The sequence below is a fragment of the Centroberyx gerrardi genome, chromosome 5 (assembly GCF_048128805.1).
Source record: "Centroberyx gerrardi isolate f3 chromosome 5, fCenGer3.hap1.cur.20231027, whole genome shotgun sequence".
In the NCBI taxonomy this organism is placed as follows: domain Eukaryota; kingdom Metazoa; phylum Chordata; class Actinopteri; order Beryciformes; family Berycidae; genus Centroberyx; species Centroberyx gerrardi.
The window spans coordinates 34,903,717-34,916,083 of record NC_136001.1 but is presented as its reverse complement, the minus strand read 5'-3'; the positions used below and the strand labels follow the sequence as shown (position 1 = coordinate 34,916,083).

Sequence of the window (12,367 nt, the reverse complement as noted above, 5' to 3'; positions counted from 1 at the left end):
GAGGGAAGCCAGGAGAGAGAGAGAGATGAAGAGCTGACTGGGTGAAAGAGAGGCAGGACGATGCATGAGGGACGGGCGGATCGAGAGAAAAAGATTGACGGATGACAGACGAGGGAAGGAGGTGGGCGGACAGGTGGAAGAGAGAGAGGGAAGAGAAATAAAAGGGGAGATTGAGAGAAGGAAGACATGAGGAGAGAGAAAGAAGGAGGTGAAACGGAGAGATATAGAACTGGGCGATAGACTGAAAATTTACCGAAACGGACGCTGGCTCTGGTGTCAAGCCAGACAGAATAAGACAGAATAAGACAGGAAGTAAAGTGGGGTTACCTTCAAAATAAAAGCGTACATTTTTTATATTTACAGTGCTAATGATGAATGTGGTATTTCTGCATCGGGTTAGAAAAATAAACAAATGATCGTTTCATATCGCTGTTGAGGTTAGTGTGACAGTATATAGTGATATGAGTCTCAGGACGCACCGCCCGGCCCTAGAGACAGCACCAGGGACTTCGGATTCACAGAGTCTGGGTTTACGCTCTGGGTCTGACGCTGACTTAGTGCTTAGTGCGAATTTGTGAGTTCTCAAGGATGCAAGGCTAAAGGCTAATATCATCACATCTGCAGTGCAATGAACTGTGGGAAGTCTCACTAGTAAAGCCTGCAGGGTAGCAGACTCTGGAAGTCCGCATGAGGACTGTTACGGACTTGATGAAGAGTCCGTAACGGTCCACCGAGTCCCTCTGGTCCGGGAAGTCCAGACTTTTGGATCCAGCAGCAGAGGGAAGACAGAGGAACAGACCGACAGCAGGAGATGATTCAGGAAGAACAGGGAAGTGGGAGGAGGGGGGAGGAGGGGGGACAGTCGACCGACAGCTGACTGGACACCGGACGGACCAATCGGCAGTCAGGTGAAGCGTTTTAGCGGAGGTCAGCAGACCGTGCAGCTGTTTGTCTCTCTGTGTATTCTCTACGGACAGACGGTTCTGCTGCGTGTCCAACAGAGAGAGAGAGGAAGTTTAAATAAAGTTTCAGTGTTCTGCACTGAGCAGCAGGGGGCGCTCAGCTGCTGGGACTCTGAGGCCGGACTGCAGAACTCTGATGTGAATTAAAGAACCGGTTCAGTCAACCTGCGGTGTAACACACTCACACACACTGACATGTTGTTGACACGTTATCGATGTTTTTGACTTGTTATTGATATGTTGGTGCGATGTTGACATGTTATTGACATGTTGGGGTGTAGTTGACGTGTTGTTGGCGTGTTGACATGTTACTGTGTCGGACCTGAAGAATCCGCACACTGCTGAACTCCAGCAGAACTGTTTCTGTCTGTGAGAAGGATTTTCTGTTGTTCAGGATTCTTCAGTCTGACTGCAGTTCAGTAAACTGATGATTAACATGTTGTTGACATGTGGAAGTGTTGGCATGTTGTTGATGTGTTGACATGTTAGCGTGTTATTCACACGTTGATACAGCATATTGTTGACATGTTATTGACATGTTTTGTTGGCATGTTGGTGTGTTATTTATATGTAATTGACATGTTGACAAGTTATTGACATGTTGAAGGGTTGGCATGTTACTGACATGTCGGTGTGTTACTGACTTTTTTGACATGTTGTTGATGTGTTGTTGACATGTTGACGTGTTGTTGACATGTTGGCGTGTTGTTGACATGTTGACATGTTGACGTGTTGTTGACATGTTGGCATGTTGTTGACATGTTGACGTGTTGTTGACATGTTGTTGACATGTTGGCATGTTGTTGACATGTTGTTGACATGTTGACGTGTTGTTGACATGTTGGCATGTTGTTGACATGTTGTTGACATGTTGGCGTGTTGTTGACATGTTGACGTGTTGTTGACATGTTACCATGTTGTTGACATGTTGACGTGTTGTGTGTTGAGCAGCACCAGGCAGCAGAGTCAGGCTCTCAGCAGCAGTCTGGAGTCTCTGGAGAAGAGAGAGGAGGTTCTGCAGGACAAACTGGGTTCTCTGGAGAACCAACACCTGCAGGACGCAAGCAAGCTGAAGAGCCAGCTGGACCAGGCCCAGGCCCGCACACACACACTGCAGAGAGAGGTGTGCGCACACACACACACACACACACACACACACACACACACACACACACACACACACAGGGCCTCATTTCCTCCAAGTCCTTAAGAGTCAACTTAAATCACTGTAATTGATGACTTGATGATGTGCAGCAGTGATGGGACACTGGACTCCTGTGTGTGTGTGTGTGTGTGTGTGTGTGTGTGTGTGTGTGTGTCAGTATGAAGACACCCAGTCCCAGCTGCTGGACCTCCGTCAGCGCTATGAGAGAACAGAGCAGGAGAAGCTGAACATCCACCAGGAGCTGGAGCAGTGCAGGAGCAACCTGAAGCTGCTGCAGGACAAGACCAGCACCGTGAGTCCACACACACACACACACACACACACACACACACACACACACACACACACACACACACTGACTCTGCAGGACAAGACCAGCACTGTGAGTCCACACACACACACACACTGACTCTGCAGGACAAGACCAGCACCGTGAGTCCACACACACACACACACACACACACACTGACTCTGCAGGACAAGACCAGCACCGTGAGTCCACACACACACACACACACACACACACACACAGATGTGATTGCCTCAGCAGCCTCCACCTCTCTCTGTAGATCCGTCCATTTAAAAGTGTGACAGTGTGAAAGCTGCAGACTGATTTCAACACTTCGTCTTTAATGAACCTCAGATTAAACACACTGTTACAGAACACACACACCCTGTTACAGAACACACACACCCTGTTACAGAACACACACCCTGTTACAGAACACACACACCCTGTTACAGAGCACACACACCCTGTTACAGAACACACACACCCTGTTACAGAACACACACCCTGTTACAGAGCACACACCCTGTTACAGAACACACACACCCTGTTACAGAACACACACACCCTGTTACAGAACACACACCCTGTTACAGAACACACACCCTGTTACAGAGCACACACCCTGTTACAGAACACACACCCTGTTACAGAACACACACACCCTGTTACAGAACACACACCCTGTTACAGAACACACACCCTGTTACAGAACACACACCCTGTTACAGAACACACACACCCTGTTACAGAACACACACCCTGTTACAGAACACACACCCTGTTACAGAACACACACACCCTGTTACAGAACACACACCCTGTTACAGAGCACACACACCCTGTTACAGAACACACACACCCTGTTACAGAACACACACCCTGTTACAGAACACACACACCCTGTTACAGAACACACACCCTGTTACAGAACACACACACCCTGTTACAGAACACACACCCTGTTACAGAACACACACACCCTGTTACAGAACACACACACCCTGTTACAGAACACACACCCTGTTACAGAACACACACACCCTGTTACAGAACACACACCCTGTTACAGAACACACACACCCTGTTACAGAACACACACCCTGTTACAGAACACACACACCCTGTTACAGAACACACACACCCAGGAGCATGCTGGGAGCAGCAGCCAGGAGGGGACGGTGATGTCACAGCAGCCCCAAACTCACACAGACTGAGCAGGTTGACTGGAGACAAAATGAGGAAAAAATAAATACAACATGCTTCTGCTAAAAGTAAGCCAGACAGGATGGAAGGAAACGTTTCTGTTCTCCAAGACGTCAGTTTATTTTTTAAATCTTTATTTATATACTGTAGCACAAAACAAAGTTACAGAGCGCTGCACAATCAAGAGAACAAGAGATTGAACACAGATCAGAAAACAGAAGACAAGAGGACTGATAATAGAATTCTGTAATTTCAGCCGTAATTTGTTTTTGGTGCTCAGTCTCTTTTTCAATTATTTTCTTCCTCCTGTCATGAAAAATGGAACAAATAGAGGAATCTGTAGAGGAAGAGTTGATGCATTTTCAGCACAAACTTCAAGTTTTGCTTTGCTGCGGTTTTGAAAGGTGCTGCTTAAAGGAGATTTACTTACTATTTACTACATCAGGAAATAACGAATTGTAAAATCTGAAGTTTAAGCAGTTGTGATTTCAGTAACTTTCATGAGCCCATGTGACTGCGTTTAAAACACAGAGGTTCAGATAACAGTCCTGTGGCAGCGGGCTTTAGAGGAAGAGTGAACTCTGAACATCTCAACACCGCTAACATGTCTCTAAGGGATGAAGAGTTTTGAAATGAGTTTTTGATTCATAAAACTCACTGAACACATAAACAACCATGAAGACTTTACATTCAATCAAGACAAAGGAAAATGCAGAGTTGCAGTTAGGTGTTTTTTACCCCCAGCTGTTCTGTCTGCAGTGACATCACTGTCCTCTCCTGGCTTTTCATCCTGGCTAATCAATAACAGAAGATCAGCTGAACTCCCCTCCTCTCCTCCTCCTCCTCCAGTGTCTTAGTCTCTCTTCTCCTCCTCTTCCTCTCCTCCTTCTCTCTTCTCTCTCCCACCTGCATTCGGCTCCTCCACTCCCTCCTCCTCGTCTCCTCTCTCCTCATATCTTTTCTCCTCTCCTCTCTCCTCTCTCCCATCCTATCCCCTCCTCTCTCCTCCTCCTCTCCTCTCCTGTCTCCTCATATCCTTTCTCCTCTCCTCCTCTCTCTCTCCCCCCTCCTCTCCTATCCCCTCCTCTCTCTTCTCCTCTCCTCCTCTCTCCTCCTCTCCTCTCCTGTCTCCTCATATCCTTTCTCCTCTCTCCTCTCTCCCCCTCTCCTCTCCCCTCCTGTCCCCTCCTCCTCTCTCTTCTCCTCTCCTCTCTCCTCCTCTCCTCTCCTCTCCTCTTCTCTCCCCCCTCCTCTCTCTTCTCCTCTTCTCTCTCTCCTCTCCTCTCCTCTCTTCTCCTCATCTCCTCCTCCTCCCCTCTCCTCTCTCCTCGGGTTCTGTATTCTCAAAGCTTTTCAGAATAAGATCCAGAGTCACATGACCAGATGAATGTAACTTTATTTTGAAGTGATAACGTCGACAAATGAGATCAATGAACGATGAAATGAATTTTATTTTTCTTCACCAGACACATTTTATGTAGTTTGCATTTTTAGCATTCCTCATTCACTCCAATGGGCAGCATGTAGGTTAGGCTGATGATTGGTCAGATATCGTCCATTTATTACAACGGGATGTTTTGGCTGTAATAAGCTCCCAAAGTCTGAGGCTCCGCCCCGCCGTCCCGTTAGTCGGTAATAAGCTCCCAAAGTCTGAGGCTCCGCCCCGCCGTCCCGTTAGTCGTAGAGTTCTGCAACTTGGTTCAGATATGTATCTGATCATGCTGAACATTTTTGCCTCTAGGACCCATAAAGTCCGCCTAAAAAATGTTCCCGCCATTTTGGATTTTTTGAAAAACCTTCAAAAATCAGAATGACTCCAGATGTGGTTAGCAGTCTTATTGGACCCGCCTTTACTTTGAAAGTACCTAAGGAACCAGGCACAGAGCACAGAGTTCAGTCTAAATGTTTCAGAGGCTTGTCCCACCCTGACTAGAAGAAAATTCTGGGGGGAAACACATTTTTTTGGAATTCTTTGGCATAAAATGTAAACAATATCATCACAAAATATCAGCATTATCGTCAGTTTCAGTCCAAAGATATGGGCATCAGTCTTTAAATGAACAGTGCTGTGGAGGGAGGTGATGAGGAGTGCTGAAGATGCTCTGCAGGAGAACAGTGAAGCTGCAGTCTGGTGACGGACGGGAGTTCTTCTTCTGTGGTGTTTTGTGAATGTGGCTGTGGTGTGGAAATGGCTGTGATGCTTGGTAGAGACGCCTGATCATGTGACCGGATATCTGACAACAACAACATCATGAGCCTGCCTCCCTTCAAATCCCTCTCTCTCTCTCTCTCTCTCTCTCTCTCCCCTGTTCTTTCTTTGTCAAATCCAACCTCCCTCTCTCTTTCTCCCTCCCTCCCTTTCTGCTTTCCCCCTTTCCCTTTGTTTATTTCTCTCTCTCTCTCTCTCTCTTTTGACCCTTCCCTCCTCCCGTCCCTCCTTGTTTTCAGTTGCTGTGTTTGATTTTAAAGGTTGCTTCAGTCGAATCAGAGCCCCCCCCTCCCCCCTCGCTGTAGCTGCTCCATCCTCCATGTTGGTTTTGGTTGATTTGCAGGCTGATTTCTTGTTATCCCTCTCCTCCCCCCCCCCTCCCCCCCCCCCCTCCTCCCTCTAGCCATCCATATTGCAGCCTGTCCAAGCCATATTCATGGGCCTTGTCCTGGCTCTGCTCTACTGGTGTTTCGGCCAGTTGTGGTAGAAAGGTATACACCGACAGAACATTACAGTCTCTCTCTCTGTCTCATCCGTCCATCCATCCATCCATCCATCCATCCATCCATCCATCCTGCTCTGGAAGGAAAGATGGGAGGAGAAAATATCATCCTGGTCCTTCCTGAATTCTGGGTCACAGCTTTTGATATCAAATCTATCAATCAGTTGAAAAATCATTGAACCTGTATATGGTATCAGTAAGCTTCATGAATGTATTATAATTCCTCATGAGTTTCTTTATACTGCAGTATAGATATAGCAGTCATAGAAAGTGTTCGCCTGTTTGTCCTGAAACCACAGCTGTCCAAAAACTGGTCAGGAACTGAGATCAATAGATTTTTTTTTTTTTACATTTTCTAATTGATTATGAAGAAAATGAATGAGTCACACACTCTTCTTCTCTTCTTTCAGTTTCGTGCTGATGAAGGCCGTGTAGCCGAAAACGTTTGGTGAAATTAAGTAAAGAAACACAAAACTAAAAGAGAAGAGAAGAGAAGAGCGACTTGAATTTTCTTCGTAGTGTTTTTTCCAGAAGCGTCATGTCTGCCGCTCACTGCAGTCTTTCTTCTACTGAAGTTTAGACTCATTTTCTAATTCAATATCAACAGTTTGTCTTGCTCTCCTGGTCATGAAGCCTTTTAGATTTTTGTTTTACACCTGGAAGACGATGTCATGTGGCGAATGCCATTTTAAAAAGGACAAAATTTGAAAAGATATGTTTTGGTTTTTTTTCTTATGAGTTGAAACCCCGAATTCTGATTGGCCAAGACGGTCTTTTCACCTCTTGCACCTCTTCATCATCTTCATCGTGGTGGTGGTCGGTCTTCATCTTGTGGCACTAACTGAAGCATGGCTGTCTGTCCATCCGTCAGTCTGCCTGTCAGTCGTCTGCCTGTCAGTCACTCTGCCTGTCAGTCACTCTGCCTGTCAGTCAGTCTGCCTGTCAGTCACTCTGCCTGTCAGTCACTCTGCCTGTCAGTCAGTCTGCCTGTCAGTCACTCTGCCTGTCAGTCACTCTGCCTGTCAGTCAGTCTGCCTGTCAGTCAGTCTGCCTGTCAGTCAGTCTGCCTGTCAGTCAGTCTGCCTGTCAGTCGTCTGCCTGTCAGTCACTCTGCCTGTCAGTCACTCTGCCTGTCAGTCACTCTGCCTGTCAGTCGTCTGCCTGTCAGTCTGCCTGTCAGTCACTCTGCCTGTCAGTCAGTCTGCCTGTCAGTCACTCTGCCTGTCAGTCAGTCTGCCTGTCAGTCAGTCTGCCTGTCAGTCAGTCTGCCTGTCAGTCACTCTGCCTGTCAGTCACTCTGCCTGTCAGTCACTCTGCTTCTGCTGCGGCCGACACTGACAACTGACACTGAACTGTTGAAGGGACGAGACGGACCGCTCTGCTTTAAAGGGAAACCTCCTGTCAGACTGAAGAAATATGAACCCAGACAGCTTCAGGTTTTTGTCTCAATAAGGGGGAAAAGTTTCTACATTTGTCTTTAAAGGATAAGTAAAACCAAACCCAGATCTGTGTAAATCCTGACATCTGAAGGTAAAAAGCATGCTGCTGAAATGACCATCTGCTATTGGCTGATCTTTGGTGCCATATGAAATTGGGCTCAGCAGCAGATTACCATGTTTAGGATCCATTTTGAGCTCCACCAGTCTGATAAAATAATTGCAGCCTCGTGCGATTTGGAAATTGAAGTATTCCAAACTGTGATTTTCGTCTTTTTTTTTTTTTTCTCGATTAGTTGTGCAGCCCTACTTCCAAGACGCCAGAGGAATCATTCTTCTACATTTTCTAGTTGTGTTAACTTCTTGTAAACTAAATAACGGTGAAGTTTAACAATTCATCATTTTGTCGGGGACCCCCTGGGACCCCCTCAAGGACCCCTGGTGGTTCCCGGACCCCACGTGTAGGATTTTCTCCAAATAGTCATATTTTAGAACAATTATTGGCTGATCTTTGGTGCCAGGTTGGGTTACTGTTGTACTCTATAGAAGGTGATATCATCACCTGGCGCCAAAGATCAGCCAATAGCAGATTGCCAGTTCAGCAGCATGTCAGTAGTCAGGCACAGTGTCATGTCTGTGTCACAGGTTTGGGTTTGGGGTTTAGTTCCTCTTTAAGCTCGACTAAAACGGCTCATCAGCAGAGGAGCTAGCTTGTGGCTCGCTGAACCACTTCGTTACAATTAGAGCTGGGCCAGAAATCGATTTTAGCAATTAATTCGAATTTATGGTTTAGGACAATGTGTAAAAGTGAAAATGGAGTTTCACTTTAACCTGGGTAAATATGCACGGACCCCCCCCCCCCCCCCCCCCCCACGCGCTTCCCTGAGCTTCTGCAGTCGATAGCGACGCCCAGCGAGGTTTCCCCTCAGACACAAACACAGTGTCAAGATGGCAGCACACGCTTCTACAGGTGAGGAGCTCGTTTCCAAAAAAGTTAGCGTCTCCTCAGCGGTTTGGAAGCGGTTCGGTTTTGCAGCGTCTGACGTCGAGCGAACCGCTGTCCGCTGTACAGTTCGTCTAAAGTCTGGGGGAACTAACGGCGGCAGCGCGACAAATTTATTCCAGCCTCTCCGACAGAGGCGGCAGCCGCGTGGAGAAGTGTGCGGCGGCCCACAAACACCTGCTGAAGAGCAGCTGGCGTTAGCGGCATCGTGTTCCCGTGGCGTCCCGTGTGACAGGACGGGCCCCGGGGGAAAGACATTACAGATGCACTGGTGTTTCATATTGCCAAAGATATGGTGCCCTTATACACAGTGGAAAATGAATAATGCCTTTGTCTTTTTTAGTTTGTACGGAGGAGTCACATGGTAGAAAAAAAAACTCGATGTGTAAATACGTTCGAACGGATTTCTAAACCGTGCTCAGTTTACAAATCCGTTCGCACGGTTTGTGAATCCGAGGGCACGGATTTACACATCGAGGTTTTTTTTCTAACATACAAGTTTTTTTTCTACCATGTGACCCCAGAGGGGCTCCGTAAGTTTGTTTAAAAAAAACAACAAAAAAAAACAAATCGTAAATGTAGGTGTGAAAAAATGCCATCAGTCTGTTCTGGGTGAGCGGGGGTGTCGGGAGAGACGGAGGTTTCCTTTAAACTGACGGCCGCAGCGCTCCTTTAACTCTTCATGACTCACACACACACTGCCTGAAGCCTCACTGCCTCTTCCTCATGTTAGGCTGCTGCTTCATTTCATTTTATGCATCATTTTCCTCCATCTCTTACAACAGGGTTGGTCTTTATTTTATTTTAGTATTTTTTTATTGTTTACGTTTTTATTTTATTTTATCCACCTTTTTCCCTCCATTTCTTGCATCAGGGTTTGTGCTTAATCTCCGTTATTTTATTTTATTTTATTCAGCTTTTTTCTCCATCTCTCACTACAGGATTGGTGCTTCTTCTCATTTAAATTCCATCCATCTTTTTCCCTTCATCTCTTTTTTTTTTCTGACTCACTGCAGGATTGCTGGTTCAACTTGATTCTTTATTTTTCTTTCCTCTTTTAATATTTTTATCTGCATGTTTTGCCTCTTGGTTTTCCCTCCAACCCTTGACACTTGTGTATTTTTTCGTTCATCATCTCTTTCTTTTTTAACACTCTTTCTCCATCTTCTCTCCATCTTGTCTGTCTGTTTGCTGTGTTTGCTGCTTGTGGTCTCTGTTGGTTTGGATGTGAAACCAGTGTTTCCAGTCCGGAGCTGGAGGGAAACTGGTTTCACTTTACTTTGCTGCCTCTGCTCTGTTCTTACTTTAAACCTTTCCTTCCTTCTTTCTCCTGCTTCTCTCTCTCTTTTCTCACTTTTTTAATTTCCTTTTTATTTCCCGCTGCCCTCTCTTCTTCTTTCTCTTCTCTTCTTCTATCCTCTCTTCTTGCCTCCTCCATCTTTCCTTCCTCTTTTCTTCTACCTCTTCTCACTTTTTTAATTTCCTTTTTTATTTTCCCCTGCCCTCTCTTCTTCTTCCATCCTTTCTTCCTTCTTCTTCTCTTGTCTCCTTTCCGTCTTTCGTTATTACTTTCTTCTTCTCTCTCTCTTTCCTGGTTTGTCTTGGTCCAGTTTAGCTGAAATAATGGATTAGATGCTGCAAACTAACTTGATGTTCTCTCTGTTTTCCTGTTTGTGTTCCCTCTCTCTCTCTCTCTCTCTCTGTCTCTCTCTCTCTCTCTCTGTCTCTCTCTCTCTTTCTCTCTCTCTCTCTCTGTCTCTCTCTCTCTCTCTCTCTCTCTGTCTCTCTCTCTCTCTCTCTCTCTCTCTCTCTCTCTCTCTCTCTCTCTCTCTCTCTCTCTCTCTCTCTCTCTCAGAGTGGCTGGAGCCCCTGGATGCCGGTCGTCGCGGTGATGGTCGCCGTGACGGCGGCGGTCCTCTACCCCAACTTCTCCAAGAGCAGCTCCACCTGAGAGACACACACACACACACACACACACACACACACACACACACACAGCGCTGTGAGGAGAGCATCACTGCTTTACTTGTATAAAGTGTAATTGTACATAATTGTAGAGGGAATATAAAGGTTGTGGTTTCTCCGGAGGATCCAGACGCGTCTCGGTTCATTATTTAGTTTTATTTTTATTTTTTTCTCGGGGTTTCGTTGTTTTTTCTCGGCTCTCTCTCAGCTGTGTTGGGGAGTTTTTTGGTTTCGTGTCTCTGATGATGATTTTTTTCCGGATATCGGACCGGTCTGCGGCGGGCCGGGCTTCCCGCCGAAAACCCGCCCGAGACGACGGTCACGCCCGTCCCGCCGCACCCGAGCGGGGCGGAGCTGACCGGGAACACTTTCCCACGGTCTGTCTCCCGCCTGCGGACCAGAGGAAGGAGTGAAGCACCGGGGGGGGGCGGAGGGGGTTAAAGGGCTGGAGACGATGTTCACCGTCTTTACCGCGGTCACCAACCACCACAGAAGAAGAGCTCTGATGCCACCTTTTCCCTAAAAACGGCTCGTTAGCCTCGTTAGCATTCTTCATTGAAATCAATCAACACCAGCCAGCTGCTGCTGTTTGACCCTTATTAGTTTTTGAAGGCCGATACCGATATTTTGATATCTGATCATTTTCATGCCCAAACTTCCCAGTATTCAGAGTTTCCTTCTCTTCAGGATGAAAAGCCTCTGGACCATTCAGAGCATCATGGGAACTGAAACTCTCCACTGAAACCTTAGATAATATTAATGATAGCCTAATAATAAAAATATTGATCCATATTTGTGTGGAATCTGATCAAAGTGTCTCATCAGAATCAGTTCAGGTTCAGGTCTTCCTGTAGACAGCCAGTGTGTAAATCTTTAATCAATCAAACTGCATCAGATCATCACATCAGACCGGACCAGATCCCATTTCTAATAACCAGACGATATCGGCTGCAGATATCAATGACCCGATAAATTGATGGTTCCAGTAAACACAGAAACGCTGCGTTTGGACTCAGTGAAAATCTCCTTGATGGGAAGTTAGAGAGGAAGCAGAGACAGCGAGTCCTTTCTCCTGCCGACTGTTTCGGCTGCTGGTACTGAACGCAGTACTGAACGCAGTACTGAACGCAGTACTGCTGTGTACTTGTACTGCGTTTCCTCTGGTTCACTCTGCAGGCGGAGCGTTGGGAAGTGTTCGTTCGTCTGAAGGCGGCAGCAGGAAACCCGGCTCCGCTCCGCTCTCTTCTGTTCTGTTCTGTTGTTTTTAGTCGGCCATGTTGGATGTTCAACATGCCGTTAGTCGATGTTTGGGGGAGGAGGAGGGGGGGGGAGGAGGGGGAGGTGGGGGGGACTTCAATCCAAGCCAAATTCTAAAAATCTGATTTATTTTCTGTGTTTTATTTTGGGCACAAACGGGGTTAAAGTGCCTCTGATGTAACTAACACCCGAGTTTGTGTATGTGTGTGTAGACAAACACGGACACAACCGCACACAGACACACACAGACACACACACACTTTGATGCACACTCTCACACTTAGTGTTTGTGCAGCTGGAGGCGGTCAGACTGTGGAAACGCCATGTTGGAGGAGCCAGAGGAGGACGATGCAGTTTAACCTCATCGCTTCTT

At 46.7% G+C, this 12,367-nt stretch overlaps 1 protein-coding gene across 8 annotated transcripts in view; it reads left to right on the top strand.

Annotated features, from left to right (window-relative positions):
- Positions 1-12,059, top strand: part of slmapa (sarcolemma associated protein a) — a 76,016-nt gene extending 63,957 nt beyond the window's left edge. For 6 of the 8 annotated variants that reach the window (XM_078283511.1, XM_078283514.1, XM_078283513.1 and 3 more), the window contains 3 exons: positions 1,914-2,085; positions 2,285-2,419; positions 10,628-12,059. In XM_078283511.1, coding sequence (XP_078139637.1) covers positions 1,914-2,085; positions 2,285-2,419; positions 10,628-10,723 — 403 coding nt within the window. In that variant the 3' untranslated portion in view covers positions 10,724-12,059. Of the gene's footprint in view, positions 1-1,913; positions 2,086-2,284; positions 2,420-6,234; positions 6,323-10,627 lie in introns of all 8 variants that reach the window. The other 2 variants (XM_078283516.1, XM_078283510.1) reach the window with 1 other exon arrangement.
- The last annotated feature ends 308 nt before the right edge of the window (positions 12,060-12,367 follow it).